The 23,212-nt window shown below is 42.3% G+C and overlaps 1 protein-coding gene across 1 annotated transcript; it reads right to left on the bottom strand.

Annotated features, from left to right (window-relative positions):
* Positions 1-1,119: 1,119 nt before the first annotated feature.
* Positions 1,120-10,019, bottom strand: LOC136490156 (uncharacterized). Its single transcript, XM_066486644.1, has 2 exons — positions 9,522-10,019; positions 1,120-2,023 (listed from the first exon to the last, which is right to left on the bottom strand). The coding sequence occupies exons 1-2, from the start codon at positions 9,945-9,947 to the stop codon at positions 1,457-1,459; spliced, it is 993 nt and encodes a 330-aa protein (XP_066342741.1). The 5' UTR covers positions 9,948-10,019; the 3' UTR covers positions 1,120-1,456.
* Between the last annotated feature and the right edge of the window lie 13,193 nt (positions 10,020-23,212).

Below are 23,212 nucleotides of genomic sequence, written 5' to 3'. Positions count from 1 at the left end.
CAGAGCAATATGATGAAAATAGAACATAGAGAATAAAAGTTTGATGGGGTTATTTATAATAGCCGAGCGTATCAATGAAAAAATAATTGGAGCTAGGACAGAAAATTTTGGTTTCTTATACTTTTTGTGGCTTCAAAGTACTTCATAGCTCTTCATCATCAATTTCTTTAAATATCAATTCTATTTATACTTATTAAATATTATTTAGCTGAAGATGTTTGTGTAGGTATAGATATGTATATATAGCTGTTTCCAATTGGTGTATTGCATGTTAGGTTTTTCAGTTCGTTCACGTAACTGAACTATGCATTCAGGTAATAATGTCGATTGGATACAAATAGAATATTGTGAAGATCACACACAAATATGGTTTTCCAGACATGTGCAAATCAAAATTATCATGATGTTATTTTTTGTTACCGTTATAACGCACAAGTATAATTCTAGTAAATATTAGAAATTTGACTTTAAGGTATTCAGATTTTGATACAACACAGATATTAAATATTTTGAATGATATATAAATTGTTTATTTATTGTTTGAAACCCTTTGAAGACAAACATATATTGTAAAATATGGGTCCGGCTTTCATCCCTACTGTCTACCTTCCTTTCCGTTATGACTTCCGTGAACAATTTATTGCGCCGAAACACACCCAGCCGTCACCACGTGGCACGTATGCCACCTTTTCGATTTGTTTCGTATAAGTTTTAAAACTCCCTTTGTTCCAAATTATAGCAATTTTAGATATATTATTATTTTTTACATCTAGATATAAGGTATGTTTAAATATATAATAAAATCATATATCTTGAAAAGACATAATAACTTGTAACTTAAAACGGAGAGAGTACATTATAGAGTATCGAACTTGACGATCTATAATCTAAGAGCAACTCCAAGAAACTCTATATATCCTTTCTAATTGTGAAGAATAAAGATTTTAATAAAAAAATACACTCCAACTTCTTTATTTAGTTATTATTTAAATATAGTCATCTATTCGGATTTCTCGCTAGCTAAAGATAGAAAACGAGAATAACTCTCTAGAGTACAAACAAGATATAGAAAAACTGTTGAAGAGTGAAGAGATATAGAAAACGATTTTTATGTAAATATCACTTCAAAATTTAGAAAGTGAACTTTACAAAAACTCTTAGATATGCTCTAACCATGTTGATAAAACAACTTGCGACATACATTACAATCTTCAGTTTCAGACTTTCAGCCCTCCACTTATTATGAACGGCAGGCGAAAGTCCAAACAATCCTCTCAACCTTTTGGTATGGTACCAGTAGTACAGGAGAATGAGCACTAAACAACGAGGGAATGTTATCAACTTGTATCTAGCTAACAAAGTTGAAGATATGAATGTTGTGAGTTCTCGTTCCCGAGGAACTTCCGGACAAGCAAGAAGAGACTAGACGAAAGACAATAAGCAAAATGGCTCTGCATCATGTGACAAAATGTAGCTCTTGCTGCTTCTGTATCATGGCCTGGTGCTTCTGCCCCGCAATGTGGAACTCGTACACTTTTTGGCTGTTCACGACAACATTGCACACTCCGCAGATTCTTACTTCGTCCTGCGCTGCTCCAGCCTCAAGCACTCGCCTCTTCTTCACCTCTAGATCTTCCAGGGTTGCTGCTGAGCAGCTCTTCTTCTTCTTCGGCTGTACACAGGGCACCACACAGTTGGATACAGCAGCAGGTGCCATACTTGGACCAATGACATTGCTTGGGGGCTTTATAATTGGTTTAGGGGTGATCGAGTCTTGTAATTTCTCCAAATTTTTCTTGTGCTTCTTCCCCTGCTTATGGATCATGAGAACCTCTATTGTATCACACTGAATCTTGCACACCTCACATGGAGCTGGTTGCAGAGCCTTTGGCTTTTTCTTCATTTGTTTCCTCAAGGCATATTTCGGCACAGAATGCCCAAAATGAGCATTCCACTGGGCATGGTGCATGCCTGGGGCTGCAGCTGGTTGTGTTATTCCATTGGAGGCTCTGGCAATTGCTGCCTACAGAAAGATTATCTGTACCAGGTTAATAACAAGGATCAAGACAGAAAAGATATCATGTAGCTAGTACATGACATTAAGTATAACAAATCTAAGCAGTACTATTGTACACATGATGTGGTTTCCATGCAGCTGTACAACACATAACACAGGGTGACCAAACAGTGATAAATACAAAGAAAATCAGGGCACAAATTGAGGTTGTAAAACACTTGAAGGTCATAGAGCTTGATGCACATAAAAAACTTACTGGTAAAAATCAATAGGATGGGGAATTAAAAATGGCAAATCCTTTTCTACAATAATAACCACGTAAAAACACTACAGTGCATACTGTGGTAATCCCTTTCATGTGATACATGCATAGCAAATCAGGGAAAGTGTGAGAAGCCAATGAGCTAAACAGATCAGTACAATATGCTGTGCAATTTATCTTTGGTAAACAAACTGCAAAGCTATACCGAGACCAACATGCTAGGACAAAGCAAAATGAAATTAGAATGTTCCTTTGGCCACAAGGAGACAAGTATGTATTTCAATGTTTCCAATACTTCACTTCAATTTCCACTTGCAATTTAAAGTTGAATTGATTCTCTTAATCACATTTTCTTATTGAGAACATACCCATTGCACATCACTAACATTTTCTTCTACATAAAGCATGAATTATGGCACCTTTGCTCGGGTTCCCTTTCTCAAAAAAACTAGGTTGGTGTCTCCTAATCAGAGTGCTTTTGTCAAAGGAAGATGCATCCATGATAATTTTATTTTGGTTCAGCAAACGGCCAAAGTGCTTCACAATCTGAAAGAGCCTAGAATCCTTCTAAAATTGGACATTAGTAAACTTTTGATTTGTTGACATGGGCATTTTTGCTGTAGGTTTTAAGACATTTGGGTTTTGGACCAGTGTGGTGCAACATGTTGTCCAAACTCCTATGATCCTCCACAACAAGAATTTTAGTGAATAGTGTGCCGGGCAAGTTGATTCGGCACCTAAGGGGACTGCGCCATGGGGATCCTTTATCGACGATGCTCTTTATAATGGTCATGGATGTTCTAAATGCCTTGATAAATAAGGCAAGTGATATGGGATTACTGCAGCCTCTCCATCCTTGTGGCTCTAGTTTAATAGGTTTCTCTATATGCCGATGATGTGGTCCTCTTCTTGCGGCCATGTACAGAATATTTGGAATTAATCAAGGAGATTCTCAGGGTAATTTGGAGAGGCATCTGGACTGGTCACCAACATTAGAGTCTTCTCTGACTCTAATTCAATGCCATGAGCAAGACATCATAACTGTCCAGGCATCTATCACATGCACAGTACAGGATTTCCCTTGCAAATACCTTGGACTTCCATTATCAGTCAAGAAGCTCACTAAGGCTGATTTTTATGGCACAATTGACAAGATAGCTGACAAATTACCTGGGTGGAAAGCAGCAATGATGAACTCGGCTGGGAGAGTAAATCTTGTCCGAGCTGTGCTTACTGCTATATCTATTTATTAACTCATTGCTTTGGATTTTCCAAAGTGGGCAATAAAAGCAATTGATAAGATAAGCAGGGTTTTTTTATGGAAAGGTCTCAAGCAGGTGAATGGAGGCCATTACCTAGTATCTTGTGGAAGAGTCAACAGACCTATTGATTGTTGGTTATGTAATTTGCTGGTCCCTGACCCCTTTCTGTATAGGAGCACTTCTGCAGTGACTGCTCCCTCTCCTTTCTTGTCAATAGGACACTAGTAATGCGGAGTATGGCTATAGTACAAGTAGTGGGAGCATGGCTCCTGGTAGTGGGCAACATGGCCCCTCGTTAACTTGTACATATTCTGAATTCCTATATATGAGGATATGGCTAGCTGCAGCTAAGTAGTTCACAACCCCATTTTCACATGTGCTCATGTGTGTGCTCTGTTCTCATCTTCTTTAGCCTCCAGTGTATGGCTGAGTGAGAGTGGTGATACACACGTGTGACAAAGCCGGCCAACAAGTGGTACCACAACCGCGGTTGGTTGATCTCCGGTGATGTCAGGAGTCCCTATACTGGTGTGAGTGTCAGATGTCTGTGTCACCAGAGCGACGCCAGCTCGTGGTGTAGAGGACAGTGAGGGAGGTAGGAGTGCAGTATCCCACACTCACCCGCACCAACTACGGCAAATAGGCGGTGTTGATAAAGGTGATGGGGACTACAAGGCCATCGCATTCCGTGATGGGGAAGCGATGGAGTACTTCGTGTTGCGCCTACAGTTGCTCGTGAGCCAGCTCGTTGTGCTCGGCGAGATCATAGATGAGCAGGGTGGTCCCACCCAAGTTAATGCAGATCGCACTCTCGATCGAGACTCTACTCGATCTGTCCACCCTCAGGATTGAGGATGTGACAGGGCGACTCAAGGCGGTGGAGTATTGAGTCAAGGCGGCAGCGCACACAACGATGGGTTGAAAGCTGTCCCTCATGGAGGAGTGGACGGCTCACATGTGCGAGCGGCAGCCCACGGGACAAGGTCAGGGGAAGCCGCCGCCGTGGAAGAAGGATGGCGGCACCCACAACAATGAGGACAGGCCGCGGAATCACAACCGCAACACTTTTTGCAAGTGCAGCAAAACGGGCCACTAGGCCCGGGACTACAAGAACGCCAAGCAGGAGCTGGAGCATCTTAGGACAATGAGCCAGCACTCCTGAGGGCGCAAGTCTGTGCACTCAATGACGCCACAGAGCTCGCGCCACACCAGAAGGTCATCCTCGATGAGCCTGCGTGCCCAAGTTCACATCGGGTGTGAAGGCAGCGACACAGAGCAATCCTGGTATCTCGACACCGACGCCAGCAACCACATGACCAGGAGAAGGGAGGCGTTCACGGAGCTTGACATGGGTATTGTCGATTCCGTGAAATTTGGCAATAGCTCCATTATGGACATATGCGGGGGCAGCACAATCCTGTTCTAGTGCCAGACTGCGGAACACCGGGCACTGATTAGGCTTCAGTCAAGCATCATCAGTATCGGGCAACTGGATGAGCAGGGCTGCCAAGTGCTGGCCAGCCATGAAGTCCTGCGTATCCGGGACCACGAACGTCATCTTCTCTCCAAGGTGAATTGCTCCAGGATCTGCCTTTATGTTATTGATCTTCACCTGGTGCATCCGGTGTTGACGGCACGACAGCATGACGAGCGCACTAGCAAGCCTCGTGGCCCATGAGATGGTGCGGGGCCTCCCGCATACCAAGCATGCCAGCGAGCTCTGCGCTAGCTGCCTGGTGGGGAAGCAGAGGAGGCTTCCATTCCCAAAGACAATGAAGTACTGTTCAAGTGATCGTCGAGCTCGTGCACGTGGACCTTTGCAGTCTAATCACTTGAGCACCATCAGCCGCAGATAGCTTGGCGTGAGTGTCAACTGGAGTGCTGCAAGGCTTGCAGTCAACCATGCCAGCCCACTGAATGATATCCAGTGTATATTGCTTCTGGGCTAAGAACAGCCTATTGGATTTCCTCTCAACAGATACGCTCAATAAATGGTGCAGAGGACCAAGATCTTTCATGGAAAATTCTTGCTGCAAGGCGGAGATGGTGTGGCGGAGGAGAGAGGCACTCGACGCCGTAAGCACAATGTCATCCACATACAGTAGAGGTAAACTGTTTTAGAGCCTTGGTGATAGATAAAAAGTGAAGTGAATCTAAGCTTGAGAAGGTATGCAGCAAAACAACTGTACCAGAAACGTGCTTACATGACGTGTTTGTATTTGTATAGTCATCAATGATAAAATCATACAGAAACATGCTTATACACTCTGCTCTTATCTGATACGGATAGAAACCCTACACACATTGTTCCTGGATAAGCAAAGGATAGGACTATTGTTGCAATTGTATCCAGAAGTATTGATACTGTGGACCATAGTGGGCAAGTCACACAATGCATTAAAATTCCTGCACTATTGTTGCCAAAAAAAAAATGATGCATACGACACAGATGCATTAAAATTCCTGCAGATGGATGGCTCACAACAACAGCATTAAAAAAAGGACACTTCAATGCAGTTATGTTGTTAGGCCATGCAACTAAACGAGACAAGGCAGCAACCTCAACATTGGACAAAAGGGGGGGGGGGGGGGGGGGGGAACCTTAATATATTAGAATAGCCTAAAATCTATACAAGCAACAGAAATCTGAAAATTTTTGTTACAGTTTCTTCTTTTCCTTGTCATAAGTAGATCCTTTCACTTTCATTAGAAGGATAAAATGTGACTATTCACTATTCATCACACACAAACAGACGTACACATTGACGGTCCAGTGTACAAAAATGCATTCCATTCAATCAAATACAGTATTGAACATGAGATCCTAAACCATAAGAACAGAGCAGCAATTGTAAAACCATGTCGTCGCCATATTTCAAGATAACAAAAAAATTAAGACTTCCTACAGGAAATGAGGTTATTTTACATAATGCAAAACATAGGATGTTTTACATGATTGATTATATGAATTTCTACCTTGCCAGTATCATGTGGAGGAATCCATATAGTAATGTTAAATTAAGATCTCAGCATATATTCTGAAATATGAAGTTCTCACCACGTGCACACTACTCCTTGCAAATGTCTTTTAGGTCAGTATTTAACCAGGTTTGTTTAAATGTCCAAGTACTGCTGTGCCTTCCCTGTGCCTAATCTAAGATGTATCAGTCTATGTTGATGCCAACATAAAAAAAGCAAGCTGATTACTTTCCTATGCCTAATCTAAAATTGTCATAGTCTATTGCTGATGCCAAGATGCCTAATGGATGGTGTGCTTCCTAAATGTAGTCTTGCGGTATTAGCATCATGTTTGCAATCAGGGGACTAATAAGGATTCATTGATCTGCTCCTCTCTTGGAAAACGAATCAACTGTAGTAGTTTTCAAATGCAATTTTCGTTTGACCTTGGATTGTGTTGCAGGCTGCTGAATTGATGGTGGGGGTGCATCAAGCTTTATTTACATGTTTGTAAATATCAATGTTATCTAGGATCGATGCTATAGAAGGATGGATATATTGATGCAGACGTTTGCCATAGGATCAAAGCAGGGTAGATGAAGTGGCGCCAAGCATCTGGCATTCTCTGCGACAAGAGGGTACCACAAACCATGTTTTCTGATCGTCCGATTATCGTCCTTATCGGTACTTAGCACTCGATTTGGCGCTCCGATTCTATCAGAGCGATCAGAAACCTGATCGTCCGATTAATCGTTGATTACTCGCGATTAATCGCGATTAATCGTCCGATTAGGTCTCTTGGCCGATCAACACTAAATAGGCAGATGGGCTGCTTCAGTTTGCTGGGCAATATTTATTTGGGCCAGGCCCATTAGGGTTTCCCTTATATACCTCATCCCCACTCTTTCTCTCCTCAGTCCTCACTCCCACTCCAGCTGTCAGCTGTGTGTGCAGCTGCTGAGCTGCATCTCTTCCCTGCTGCGTGCATCTCACTGCCTCCTCCCTCCCTTCCAGTTCCAATCCAAGCAGGCCATCCATGGATCTTCCCTGCTGCTTGCTGCTTCCTCCTCCCTTCTGCTGCAGGGTATATACACCATACATATGGTAGATATACCATACATATATGATATATAGTCCTGCTATATGATGACGATTAGACCGATTAGAGGTCGATTAATTGTCCTGATCGTCCTGATCGGTACCAAACCGATTAGGGACGATAAGCCGATTGGAAAACATTGACCACAAAAGCTTAAAAGCAAGTTTTATAGAACGGCAATTAAACCCGCTATGTTGTATGGAGCAGAATGTTAGCCTACAAAAAGTCGATATGTCCAACAACTGAGTGTTGCGGAAATGCGTATGTTGCACTGGATTTGTGGTCACACAAGGATGGACCGAGTTCGGAATGATGATATACGTGATCGTCTAGGGGTAGCACCAATTGAAGAAAAGCTTGTCCAACATTGGTTGAGGTGGTTTGGCCATGTCCAAAGGAAACCTTCAGAGGCACCAGTGCATTGTGGAGTCAATAAAAAGAGATTTCAAAGGTTGGGATATACCTAGAGATCTTTGTTTGAATAGGAGTGCTTGGAAAGCAGCTATTAACGTGCCTGAACCATGACTAGGGGCTCATGTTGGGTTTCAACTCCAGCCCACCCCAACTTGCTTGGGACTAAAAGGCTTTGTTGTTGTTGTTGTTGTAAATATCAATGTTATTATAAGTTAGACATAGGCAATGCTATTTCTTGAAAAACAATGTTTTTATAAGTCAGGTTCAGATATGTTTTTATAAGTCAGTTTCAGATATGAGCAATGCAGTTTCTACATAATTACAAGCCAGTTCATTTTTATTCTGTAATTTTTCCTTTCTATAGAAGGTGGTAGGATGTGATGTTTGCTCTCATTTCTATGATTATGATTACGCTTTAGATAAAATTGGTTAGAGTTCTGAAGTGAATGAAACAATAGTAAAAAAATTTGTCTAGAATTTTAGATATGGAGTAGTATCTACAATTATCGAAGTGCTTGATGCTTGTAGCATGAAATCAGGTCCAAGGTAGTTTCATATAGTATTGGTAAGACAGCTCCAGTTGATGATATTAAGAAGATTAGGGAGGTAGAAAGTCCTTGAGCAGCTGATGGGAGCTTGCCTTCCATGCCGTCCATTCACACCTCTGAAGCCTAGTTAACTACTTTATGCTTCACCCCAATGGGCCAACCTACCTTCTAAAGAGATAGGAACAAAATAACTACAACCAAAACCAAAAGATTGAAATAAAATCTAAAAATACAATTTCATACCCAATCAATTGCTCAAGAGCTAATCAGATGAAATAATCCCCTCAGTGCATCACATATACTATGTATTTTATCCATAAAAAAAAGAGAATTGATTAGAACCTATCTGTGGTCATTTAAGATACAACAAATCTAACCATGTGACGCACTTCTTCTAGATTACTTCTTTTTCAACCTAGCATAGAAGGGATATAATTCTGAAGTTTAACAATTCACAAAATAACAACGAGATTTTTATTAAACAAAATATAGTATGATTCTTTAATAAATGTAACCATGTGATGCCCTTCTTCTACATTACTTATCTTCCAAGCTATCCTAAAAGAGTTATAATTTTAAAATGCAACAATTCACAAATTAACAACTAAGATTTTTATAAAACAAAACACTATGGAGGAATGTTGATCAAATGATTAGGCAAACCTCATTAATTGGTTACATAAAAGAACAATTTTACATAGCTTGGCCCCTCCTACATTTGTCATCAAGCTCCACCACTGTTAATCAGGCAAACCTCATTGATTGGTTACATAACGAGATTAAGGAATCAAACTACCTAAGATTTGCTCAATTGCACTTAGCAAACTTCCCTCTAATTTACCAAGCCTCCGATTATTAAGAGATCAAATCTCGTAATTCCACCTAAATTTACGGCGTACAAACAAAAACAAATAAATAAAATAAAACTCGGAGTCAAAACGGAATCCAGGGGCGTCCTAACCTGCGCGTAGCGCTGGGGATCGAAACCGAATTGCTTGCCCGCCTCCTTCGTGGTCGCCGCCGGAGAAGCCTGCGTCGTCGATGTAACCGCGGCCTGCTGCGACGCCTCGCCGACGGTGAAGTAGTAGCCCACCAGGCCAGCCCCAGCGGCGCCTCCTCCCTCCGGGGGACTGTAGTGCTGGTAACCAGAGTAAGGGTCGTACTGCACGGCGGTGGACGGCACGGCGGCAGGGACGGGGTAGTAGTAGGATGACGAGGCGGCGGCCGCGGCGGAGGGGTACGTGGCCGGGGCTGGTTGGTGATAGGCCCCGTAGGGGTAGGAGTAGCTAGCGTACGGGTGCGGGTGCGGGTAGTGGGCGTGATCGGTGCCCGACGCCGGCGCCGGCGCCGGCGCCGGCGCGTTAGTAGCGGCTGCGGCATAGTCCATCGCGGTGATGCGGTGCGAATGCGACCGTGAGACCGCGGTTCCGGGTGGATCGTGGATGCACGAGGGGTCGGATCCTTTGTGTTTGTTTTTCATTTTATTTTATTTTAAAAAAATCATACTGCCCTGTAAATACAAAGATGCATGGATTTTTTTTATTGGTACCGTTACCATTCTCAGAGTTTTGAGAAGTACCGTTACGGTTCTCCTATTCTAAATCTTAACGTTACGGTCCGTTTGGCTTACCCCATATTCAGTTTATTTGGCTTAGTTTTTCAGCTGGAATATTATTTTTTCTCTCACAAAAATTCAGCTAGAACAGTGTTTTCAGCTAGTTCCAGTCAAGTTTCAGACTAGCGAACGGGGCCTGCAATTCTTCGATTTCTTGAAATACGACATGACGTGCGTTGAATGAATTGTAGTACACACCCACTAATTGTTGAATAGTTCACAAAAGAATGGATTGGATTAAATTCCTACTTTAAAATAACAAGAGGACCAAAACAAAGCAGGAATAGGAATATGAGCCCGTTGAGAAGTGATATTGGAACATGCTTATGTAACTTCAGTAAGGACATAAATGAAAGGCCCGCACTCATCACAACGAACGTTGAACTTTGCCACTAACCTTCACAGGAGCAGCACAATCATGGCCAAAAACAAAAAAAGACATCGTAGTACGAGAAAACCAATGGCATTTATCTATTCTAAGTAGTTTCTTCTTTTCATTTTAGAGGACCTGGCCAACTCTAATTCCAATGCCCTTACCCTTGCTTCTTTCCCTTTAAACTCTTTGGTACATGCTTTATCGAGACTAGTATTTCTGTCTTATGCCGGGTGAAACCTATACTCTCCGCCTCGCCTTTTCCTCCCTCGTGAAATCCAAATTTCCCGCAATGAAATTCGATTTCGTTGATGTCGACGGTTGGCAAAACGGCCCTAAGATCCGGGACTCGTAAAACATGGGTGCCCCATTTTCTTTTCAGTGTGGCACAAACAACGAAATAGTCCTTTTGGATTGAGCATTTTAGGAAGATTCAATAAGCTTTTTTCAACTATTCTGTCATATGTTTTGATAGGAAGTTCTAAATCGGGACTCAAAGGATCCAAATTCGTCTTTCTTTCTTTTCTAGAATTCCTACATCAACGTTATACGATCTTCCATACGAATCCGGTGCGGGTAAGAGTCCTTCCCATTTCTCTGGTCCTATATGTTTTTTTGCAAGTATCATTCCTGCTATTCACATTGATTGAGTACTTTAGAGTCTTGATGGAAGTGTCAAATACTTAGTAGGAAGTCCTGGTGGGTAATCACCAAATGTTCTAGTACGAGTACATCCAGTTATGGGTGGTCATCTAGTTTGGGACCTAAGAGAAGCCCTTTTTGAATCCTTTTATTAAGCCATTGCTAATCCCGTAATCCTTCAACGTTGTAGAAAAGAGTTCAATACAAAAGCACACAAAGGCTTTGGAGTACAAAAGGTTACCTGTCGGGGTTATGATCCCCAGGTGTCTCAAGGCATCGATTAGTTAAAAGCCGAGTGGCCCACGATACATCAGCTAGTGAAGACCTGAACGATCGAGGCCCAGCCAAGCCAAGCAAGCCAGGTTAGACGCAAGGCCAGGGTCAGCCACGACCCCTTCCTTTTGCCTTAGCCGCACGACGCACAAGAGACACGACCTCCCCACCATCATGACCCCTAGGAGGAACGGGGAGAGGTCGAGCCCAGCCATGCGCGCCTACTTAAACAAGAATAGATACGCCGCACTGACCCTGTAAGGACCGAGGAGACAGTCGTCACCTCTGTCTAGTTAGACGCCATCCCTGCACCACGCAGCTTAGACAAGACAACACCGCCTAGCGGTGATGACTGGTACGGTGCCCATCGTCCAAATACGGTCCAACAACACGGATGTATGATTCTACCCACTACGGGATGGGATCCACGGCGGAGGCCTTGACTTAGAGGCCATCCAAACCGACAGGATCCATGACCCTAGAGCTCAGGATAATGGCCACCTACTCCTCAAGATAACCAGGCGATCGATTACCTGGGGGCGGTCACCAACTCTTGTACGATGCCCCCAGGAAATCCGGAGACGATGGCGAAGACCATGGCAAAGACTATGTCGCTAAGGACGGCTAGCGAACCACCACCGTGCCTACAGCGCCGCCATGGCCGGCATAGTAGCACCACACCACACCTTACCACGACGTGGGCACAAGATCATGATGATAACCATGCCAGACGTGCACCATAAGACGGTGTAGCTTGCAAGCCAAGTTAGCTAGGCCCCTCCCTCAGGCTCACGGCCCTTCGATCGGGAGAACCTTCTTCTTTGTACATGCCTTGGCCCCAAACTCTATATAAGGGCAGCCAGGGCATCCTTCCCACCATCTGAATTCATTCCCTCATTCCACACACCACCGGACTCCTGAAGCTTCCCTTCAAGCAGTTCATCACCTAGTTCTAGCTCTCCTACCTCTTCCACCATTCTTCCACCTCCATTGTAAGAACTTCAGAGCATTCAAGCGAGGAACATGCACTTGATTATCTCTAAGATTGGACGTAGGGCTCTGGCCTAAACCAGTATAAATCCTCGTATCTTTTGGATGCTACTATCATCTTTCTAGAGCAGTGCGGCAATCATATAAATTTATTAGTCTGATTTACAAAACATTGACAGTTAGCGCGCTAGGTAGGGGACAGTCGCTATGATAGAACCACCCAATTTATACAAGATCAAGTACGGCTGTCCCCGTTTAGCACGTTGACGCGCGCATACTTTCATTTATATAAACCCAGTAGTCCACCGAGTGTCATGAAAGACCTCGGTAAATCAACATCATAACCAAGATCGAGTGATTAAGCAAATACACATCACATACATAAAGTTGTAGTGGAAATAATATTACAAATGGGTTCACAAATAATAGTATAAGTTTGGGTTTCAAAACTGATTATTGAAAACAACATAGCTTTCAAATAATTACATTAATATAAGTTCCAAATATATTGCTAGCATAAGTGACATCCTTTGATAAAAAAGTATATAGATGAGAAATAAATATAGAGTCACCGAGCCCACCGGCGGTTAGCCACCATCTTCAGCAAGCCGAGAACTTCACCTACAACATGGTGAGATAAACCCTGAGTACTTGAACATACTCAGCTAGACTTACCCATCATAAACTAGAAATAAAGTGACACTAAGGAGTATGCAAGGCTTTATAGGTGGAGCTAGTTTGATAAAATTTTGCATAAAAACCACTAGTTGAGCTATACATTTTACAATTCGATAACCAAGTTAATTATAGCTATTCATCTCTAGATTAACAACTAACCTATGCCAAACATGTGGAATATCATTTAGTAATAGAAAAAAGTAACAATAGTCGGTGTAGTAATGTAAATATCATCATCATAACCATCAAGTTTCCATTAAGTTATTCTACGTTACCGCTGCTCAGTCAAGTTCTCACTATCCGGGAGAGATGGCAATTCGAATCGATTCCTACCTAGCTAGAGAATTACTTCTAACACAAACCCAGACATACATGTGCCAAGGTAGTCTTAGGTCACATTTGGTACAACTCAGGAACCAACTTAGTGGGTCCGATCAGCGTCGCACCCTCAGAGATTCTACCAATCAGCAAGGAAGATCGGGACTCGAACTCGCACTTGGACTCACGCCATTGGCTCTCCGCACATCCTTACGACTAACCAGGGTACACACTTTCACTTACCAGCTCCTGCCCTGAGTTGAGCTACTCGGCTTCACGGTCAGAACGAGTTATCTAACCAACTAAGTGACAGACATGCGTTCAACATGACATGAGGACGTACAGCGAATCGGTCCTTAACCAACACAGACAGGGATAAATAGGCACCTAGACCTCTATCCCTTATTGATTCTCTATCACAATCCCGCCCGGTCTCCTTTTATTTATCAACACATGGTTATTTCCACGATAGCAAATATAGCCAACCGTGCTTTGGTATCCACCTATATCTCACAGGTGATAGAAAATCAACCGACTTCTACCGGTCTAAGCATTGCTAAGCATACATTCGATCCTGAACCTACATAGGGTTCAAGGTATATTTCTAGACAAGGTAGTTCTATGCATCAAGTGGTTCCAATCAACTCTTATAACCTAATGCATCAAACATAAAGGAATCAAGTGATATTTGTAAAAACATAGGAGGCTTAGAATACTCCGGGACTTGCCTGGGATCCAACACTAGGTCAGTGTTTGTTCGATGACACTCGCTTGGCAAGCATTTCCCATCTCGACACTTGCTTAGTCATTCCATCTTCGGGATAGGTCCACCATACACCGTCTTCGGGTTTGGCCCCAACATCATGTCATTCACATGGTTCATCTAGCATACCTAGATGAGATGCAAGATGCAAGTGCATGAATATGAAGAATGGTAATATGAGATGCATCACATAATAGCATTCAAGGCAAACATAAGATCATGCAAGACATAGCCACCTAGAGTTATTTAACTAAACATCACACAACCTATTATAGAGGGATAGCAAGCATATTAGGCATGGCACACAAGTGAACTTAAGTTTAGATATTGCACACATGCATCGATCAAAAACTAACCAACATGTTTAGCCAAAATAAGAGCAAGCTAAATCAATCACCTAGCACATGTATAGAAATCTAGGCAATAACATAGCAATCACTTGTTTTAATCATAACTAGAGATATAGGCATGCACCAAGGGTGACCCTAGACTTTCTATAAATCTAATGAAATTATCTAAAACTTTGTTATTCATTTCAAAAGCTAATTCATAGGTTAACATGATCAAATATGCTAATATCTCAGGTCTATACCGATAAGGATAGAAAACTGACATGAACTTCATAAATATATAACTGGAGTTCTAATCATCCAACAAGCATGATCCTTAACTTAATAGAAATCATATTAAGTTATCTACAATTTCTTATTATTAGCTTTAGGTGATTCAACAGTTATTTAGCCTTAAATATACAAAGCAACAATTTTGTCTAAAATATGGATTGAATCTAACATACAACTTTAGACAACACTAAGTTGAGTTCTAGCTTTCACAACAAGGTGTTTCTAGACTTTTTAGAAATCTTAGCAAACCATGCACAACTTTGTTATAAACACCACAAGCTAATTACAAAGTTAACCATGTCAAACATCACAATGAAGACATCTCTGTCCAGATTAGGACACATTCTGTCATTCCACTTCACAAGCTCATAACTGGAGATTTAGACCACCAAATGGTGTGATCTTTAACAATTTCCAAAGCTCATGAAAATCACTACGCTTATTATATTATCTCAAAGACATGATTCAAAGCTTAGCTAAGTCAAACAACACAATCATTCAGATCTATATAGAGAGCATGCAAAAACCAGACAATAAACTGCTAAAATCTATACTTCTCATAAAATAGATTCCAGCAAAGAGGCCCCTATAGACACTATTCATATGAGTCACGACTTCATAGATCAACCCTTCCCTTTTCTCAAATTCATGCACGAGGTCCTCCACACGAATGAAGCAGAGGAGCACGCTGGGGCTCGTTAGCGGTGGGGGAGTGGCAGGGGAGTAGCAGGGGACTAGCGCACACCCATGTAGGGGCTCATCATGGCAGGGGCTTTCCCGTGGTGGCCCAGCCACGAGCACTGACTGCTTGCGACTGTGGCGGCCGTTGACATGCCTGCTCTACGGTCAGCCGGCCCTAGCGAGCGGTGGCCGGCAGCGGCGGGGAGTGCTAGGGAACGCACACGCACTAAGAGGTGCCCTCAGCTTAGCTCGCAGTGGCCAAAGGCAAGCTGGCCATGGAGGTGAGCAGCGCCGATGGCTGGTGCTCTGGCGATGGCAGACTACGGGCGGCTGGGAAGCCGGGGAAGTGGAGCACCGGAGGCGGAAAGGAGTAGGGAGTGCGGTAGGGCTCTTAGCTTGGGCGAAGGAGCATTGTGATGAGGACATCACTTCTTTAGAGGTACCCGCTGATCCTCCAACCATCATGCAAGGTCCAATGACCCGAGCTCGAAAGCGACAACTCAATTTAGAGATGAGCTCGTTCTTAAGCGATACTTTTCATACTTTTGAGAATAGACTACTACCTAATGATGTTATCTTGCTTAGGAACATTGGAGAGGGTCATGAAGGACTTAGAGGAAGTGGTGGAGGTGATAATGACCAGCAAGGATGTCCAACACAAGCCGGAGGCCTAGTCCAACAAGAATTCGAGTCTGCCTCGGCCTCTAGGACCAGTCTGCCTTAAACTGGTCACCTAGGACGTATCTGGACTCTGTTTTTGACGATCCATATATGGATGGAAAGCTAATTTGATAAGGAAGCCAATCCAAGTGGTATCACATCAAAAGCTCTTTGGAATCAATGGAAATCATCAAAACAAGTCAGCATCCAGAATCTGCCAGGGTGCTGCGACACCGTCTTTTGGTCCGTTGGACCATGTATCATGTTTGGGCCCATTACGGGCACATCCAAGGGTCTTGCACAAACCTAGAGTCTTTATAAACAGCTGCCACCCCTCCATTAGGTTTTGGGTTTTGCTTAGATTATTCTGTCAAGAATAGTTTCGCCGATCATCGGTTTGTGAGACCCCACCTTTGAGAGATTAATCATTCATCTACAATTTGGTTGTGTTCTTTCTTATTCTTGCTTGTGTTCTTCATTGCGTAGGTAGGGATTAACCTTCTTGGCAAGGTCAACCTGGTCCAAGACTCAGTTGATAACCAGAGGAGCTATGGTGCTAAGATTGCAGGGTTCGATCTTTCGATCTGAAATCAGATCGGTGTGTCATTCTTCACCACAATGATAGTTACCATCACCTGATAGAAGATCAGGATCCCCATTCCCATTACATTGGAGGAGCAGAATCATGTGGAGGCAGGGAGCTCAGCTAGCCTAGCCATGTTGGACGTGGCCGCGCCCAGCACGCACAAGCGCCAGAGAGCAAGGGGGAGCGAAGGGAGGGCAGATGGAGTGATGGCGAGTGAGCTAGGGCTTGGTGCCCACTCTAGGAGGACATAGAGGCACGGCAGGGAGGTAGGCACACATGTCGGCCATGGTGGGAGCACGGCCAGTGCATGGAAGACACATGGTCATGATGTTGAACACGTGGTGGCCGTGATACATCCGATTTTGGAGGCCGTGTTAGGGCTGATTATGTGCCGAACTAGGCTATGGTCCTTGAAGCAAAGTTGTTCCTCTCTTGATGCTCTTCAACTCCTATTTAGTTTTCTAGTCCATTAGAGCTCTCCATTAGCTACATATTAAGTTCCAAATTGATAGTATCAACGTATTGACAGCGACAAACAAAAATCCAAATGGTCAAAGAGAAGTCAAACAAGTGCCATGTTTTTACATGCTCTTCTCCACCATGTATACTCCAACTTTTATTTTGGTACCAAATCAAGTTGCTTAATAAAATTTGGAGAACGTGGAATGCCGGCATGTCAATGTCAGTTAAGTGATAAAGTAAACTTTTGCTAGTTTTGGAAACTATTTTTGAAGATCCAAATGGACTCCAAATTTGATGAGACTTGATTTATTATTTTTACCATGAAAGGTAATTCAAATCATTTTAAGGAATCCAATTGATCTAACACATGAATTTGGATGATAAAATGTCATAAAGAAGTTAAATACTCCAGGGACACTTTTAAGCGCGCCGGCAAATAGGCGTTTGCAAAAAGGATCCGGCAGACGCCGTTCCTGACGCATTTAAGCATGCCGCCGAACATCGTCAAATACTCTAGGGACACCAACCCCGCCTTGTGGCTGGAAGACTTTCGCCTAGCCTATCGAGTAATTGGTGTGGACGATGATCTGTTCATCATCCAATACCTACCACTTTACCTAGCAAAAAATGCCTGAGCATGGCTCGAGCATCTTCCCATGGACAACATCCACTCGTGGGTAGACTTCAAGCGCATCTTCAGTGGGGAACTTTCAGGGCACATACGTGCGCCCTAGAAATTCCTGGGATATGAAACCTGCAAACAAAAAGAGGGAGAAACTCTACATGAGTACATCCACCGCTTTTCCAAGCAGTGCAACGAGCTTCCCGATATAGTGGGTACGAATGTGATTAGAGTGTTCATCTCTAGCATGACCAACTAAGCACTCGTTCATGAGCTCGGATGCTACAAACCGAGGACAATGCAGGAGTTGCTCGACCTCGCGACAAGCCATGGCTCTGGTAAGGAGGTCATCCATGCAAACTTCTAGAAATACAAGGGCAAGGCTCAAGCCAAACCCATAGATGAGGCTAAGGACCGTAATCAATGGGGAAAAGGCAGGAAGGACAACTAGAGGCACCGTGATAGGCAGAAGTCTAGCAAGCTCAACCATGTCATCTTCGACAAGATAGTCAATGTAACACCCTAGGTGTTAGTCACAAGTTAAGCAGTGGATTTGGACTTGAGTAAACTATGTCAAGCAATGATCATGATCTCTAGTTCATAATTTTGAAGTGATGATGAAGGTGTTGTGGTCTAATCTATGAAATTGAGTCCCAACTTGAACTTTGACAACACACCTTTGCTTACATGTGGACCCTTGTTAAGATTTCACAAGAGTAAAGTTAAACATGCTTGTTTTATGTATATTACATCAACATGCATCCATCTTGACCTAGTGGAAAAGTTTCGTGAAGTTTGGAACCAAGAAGTCACATGAAATGATAAGTTATAATCTTTCTTGAATCACTTTATTAAGTGAAATATAACATGGGATGTCAAACAAACCTTGCAACCTTGCTCAAACAACTCTACTTAAACTCATGAACAAAAATCATGAAGGGTTCATGTTGAGCAAATGTCAAGAAAATGCTTCTAAGTGTGGGAATGACTAAAATTGTCCTTTTCATGGTATGGTTTTGACCTATGTGGACCAACTATCTTGATTGCTTGCATGGAGTTGGACCTTAAATAAAAGTTGAAGTTTGAGTGGAGTACAACAAACTTCATTTTTGCACCAAGACCTATTTCGAACCCTTAAGTGGCTTAAATAGTGGTCTGAAGTTTGAATGCAATGTTGTTTTGGCCCCTCTAAAATATTTGTCCCTGATTAATAGCTAGGAAGTTGACATATTGTGACATTTTTATCTTCCAAATTCATATGGTAACTCGACTGGATTCCGTAATATGAGTTGAAGTACACTTTGTGGATGAAACGACGAAACAAGTCTCATCACGTTTGGGGCACATTTGGACCTTCAAAATCAATTCCCAAAACTCCTAGTTTCGCTGAATTCGGGGAACTTGGATTGAATATCTGAATTCCATTTTCAGTTTTCAAGTAGCCCTCTTTGGGAATTTATATCTTGCAAACCATTTTGATTTGAACCAAACTCCTCTAATCAGAGTTGGAGTACTCATGTAGCTCTACAACTTTGGTTACTATAGCTTGTGCCAAAACTAAACGAATTAGGAGTTACGGAGGGTGAAGCTTGGAGTTTCAGATGTATTTTTGTGGACTTCTGAATCTAACTGATTGAAGCTAGAAATTTATTGTGACCGACCATAGGCAAGAGCCGAGCACCACGTGGCCCTCTCTTTGCCCTCACTGCTCACAACCTCACCCCATGCTCAAGAAAAAGGGAAGCCTAGCAGCCCTCTGCTCTCTCTATCTCGCTCATTCTCGCCCTCTGCCTCAGCTCTCCCTTGCCCTCGCCCTCGATGCCGCTGCGCGCGTAGAGCACAGACATTGCCATGGCCTACTGGCCGAGCTCCATGACCACCAGTCCTCAGCTCATTCCCTGAGCCTCCTCTATCCTAGCCAGGTCTCACCCTCAACCTCCCCCACGCTGCCTCCTCTATGCCACTTTCCTAGTCGCGCGGCCACCTACAGCTTGCTGCTGTTGGAGCAGCTTCCGTCGCTGCCATTGACAGTGCATGACCTGCGCTACCTAGGGCCATCTCCGGCTGAGCCGAGGCCACCCACGGGTGTGCAGCCGGTCCCCTGATGCTCCACCAGCCACTCCTTGGCCACCGGCATGGCCTCCTTCGGCCTTAACTAGCGAGCAGCAGCAGCCTCATCTATTCCATTCGCTGTGAAGGACGTCCTACTCAAATTCGAAGAAAGGGAAGGGGTTTTCTACAGAGTCGTGACTCATGTGAATTGTGGCTGGAAGGACTATTTTGCTGGAATTTATTTTCAGTGCAAGTTCTGGGTTTCATTAACAAAGTTTGTTTTTCTTTTATGGCTGAAAAGTTTGGAAAATCATAATAAATCATAGAAAAAATCATAAAATGGCAAATGAAGACTTTTTGGAATCCTTGTGAGTAGATCTACATAGTAGAGTCATCTTATGATATGTGTTAGTAGAAGGTTTTTGCTGTTTTTATTTATCTATGTTATTTAGGGTTTTCTAGGGATAAATTCGTATCTAAAGTTGTGGTGCTCCAATTGCTATGAAATTTTGATGGTCGTATACTGATGCTATATGTGTGCGGTGGTAAAAATTTCATGGTCATTGGATGTAGTATGATTGAGTTATTGATTTAACTATTTTCATTGCTTGATAAATGTTTTTAAATGGCTTATAAATAATTTATATGTGCAAAAATGTGAAATGTTGTTCGTTTGCCCTTGCATGGTGATAATGTGGCCTGAGAAACCCTAATATGGCAATATGTTTATAGAAAATAATGATCTTTAAATTTATCTTGTTCTCACATGTTTATTAATAATTAAGATTTGTCTTTTTCATAGCAATTAAATTATAAAACCTGAGCATGTAAGATTTGTATAGTAATTATGTTTTGTCATCATCTATCTCACATAAAAATTTGAGATCCAAATGAGATATTTGCAACATCACCTATAATTAATATATAGGTTTTTATATATAGAAAAGCTAATGAAAGTTTGTTAGTAGATGCTTGTGTTTATGCCATGTAATACTTCTAATAATTGGTGCTAGGTAATCTGATTGCTTGGTTATAGTTAGGAGTTGCATGGATCTGCATATGTAGCAACAAAATGTTAGTTGTTAACAACATAAATGTTAAACACATATAGTTGTATCTTTGCTGTTATGGCTGCATGTACAGTTTTGTGGTGGTGATATTTTCATGATGGAAGTGATGTTTTCTGTAGATTTGTTGAATACAAAAGTTGTATATAAATTTCTTATCTTGCTTTTCCTAAAATTTAGGCCTGATGGTTTAGGAGTTATAGATTTTAAAAGTTTGCTGTCATATTTTGCATGTCCTCTGGATAGATCTGAATGATTGTATTGTTTGGCTTATGTAAACATGGAATAATGTATTGGTGATAATAGGAGAGTTGTAGTGCTTTTCCTAAGATTTCTAAAATGTCTAATATCACTGCTTTTGGTGGTCTAGAACTCTAGTTATTGATGTTCAAAGCAGAATATCAGTTTCTGTCCAAATCTGGACAGAGATGTCTTCATTGGGTTGTTTAACCTTTTTAGCTATAGAATCATCTTAAGTTGATAGTAATAAAGTTATGTATAACTTAATAAGTTTTCTATAAAGTTGAGGAATCATGCTTGTTGGATGAATGTAACTTGAGATATGCATTTCTAAAGTTACTATCAGTTTTCTATCCTTAGTTGTATAAGCTCTGCTTCATGATGTATTTTGACCTTATTATTTGTTGAATAAGCTGTTGGTGTTAGTAACAAAGTTTATGATAATTTCAATAGCTTTCTAGAAAGTCTAGGATCACACTTTTTGCAAGCCTAGAACTCTAGGTATGGTTAAAACAAGTGATTGTGGTGCTGCTGTTCAGAATCTATGTTTGTACCAATTTTTTTTTGCTTTACCTTGCTTTGCTTTGTGTGTTGCTAAGTGTGGCTCATGCCTTTGATGGTGTTAGGTTAATATACCTAAAACCTTGTGAAACTTGTGTCATGCTTGGTGCTTCCTTCCTTGCTATCCTAGCATGATAGGTTGCGTGATACTTAATTAAGTAACATGGAGTGCTTATATATGTTCGGTGTAACCTTGTGCTCATCTTGAATACTTTTATGTGAGGCATCTCATATTGGCATTCTTCACATTCATGCACTTGCATTGTTACATCTCATCTAGGTACGCTAGATGCACCATGTGAAGGACGTGATGTTGGAGCCGAACCCAAAGATGGAGTTTGGTGAATCCATCCAGAAGACGGAAGGACTAAGCAAGTGCCGAGATGGGAGATGCTCACCCAACGAGTGTCATCTAACAAACACTGACCTAGTATTGGATCCCAGGCAAGCCCTAGAGCATTCTAAGCCTCCTATGTTTTACAAATATCAACTTGAGTCCTTTTATGTTTGATGCATTAGGTTATAGGAGTTTATTGGAACCACTTCATGCATATAATTTCCTTGTCTAGAAATATACCTTAAACCCTATGTAGGTCCAGGATCGAATATATGCTTAGCAATGCTTAGACCGGTAGAAGTCAGGTGATTTCCTATCACCTACGAGATATAGGTGGATACCAAAGCACGGTTGGCTATATTTGCTACCATGGAAAATAACCATGTGATGATGAATAAATGGAGACCGGACATGATCTAGTGATTGAGAGGCAGTAGGACATGGAGGTCTTGTGTGCATGTTTTATCCCATCTGTGTTGACTAACGACCGTACCATTGCTGGCACTTCTACCGAGATTGAATGCATGCCTCTCACTTAGGTGGCCAGGATAACTCGTTTCGACTGCGAAGCCAAGTAGCTCAACTCAGGCCAGGCCCTATTCTATAAGAGTGAGCACTCTGGATGGTAGTAAGGATGTGCGGGGAGCCAAACATGAGCCCAAGGGTAGGCCAGGCCTAAACGTCCTGGCAGCTGGTTGTCTCTGATTGTGCCGTGCTAGTCGAACCTATGAAATGTGGACCTTAGTTGTACCAAAGGTGACCTAAGACTACCTTGGCGAAGGTATGTCTAGGTTTGTGTTAGGAATAAATTCCCAGCTGGTTGAAATCGATTTGAATCGTCGTCTCTCCCGGATAGTGAGAAAGACTAGCTCCAGCATCGTAGTAATTGAATTATGGAATATGATGGTTATGATGAACATGGAATTATTAGACCAGCTATGGTTACTATTGCATGTTACTAAATGATATACCACATGTTTGGCATAGGTTAGTTGCTAATCTAGAGATGAATAGCTATAATTAACTTGATGACCGAATTATAAAATGTATAGCTAAATTAGTGGCTTTTTATGCAAAATGTTGTCCAGCTAGCTCCACCTATAAAGCCT

The sequence above is a fragment of the Miscanthus floridulus genome, chromosome 1 (assembly GCF_019320115.1).
Source record: "Miscanthus floridulus cultivar M001 chromosome 1, ASM1932011v1, whole genome shotgun sequence".
Classification (NCBI taxonomy): Eukaryota; Viridiplantae; Streptophyta; class Magnoliopsida; order Poales; family Poaceae; genus Miscanthus; species Miscanthus floridulus.
This window is presented reverse-complemented; position numbering and strand designations above follow the sequence as displayed.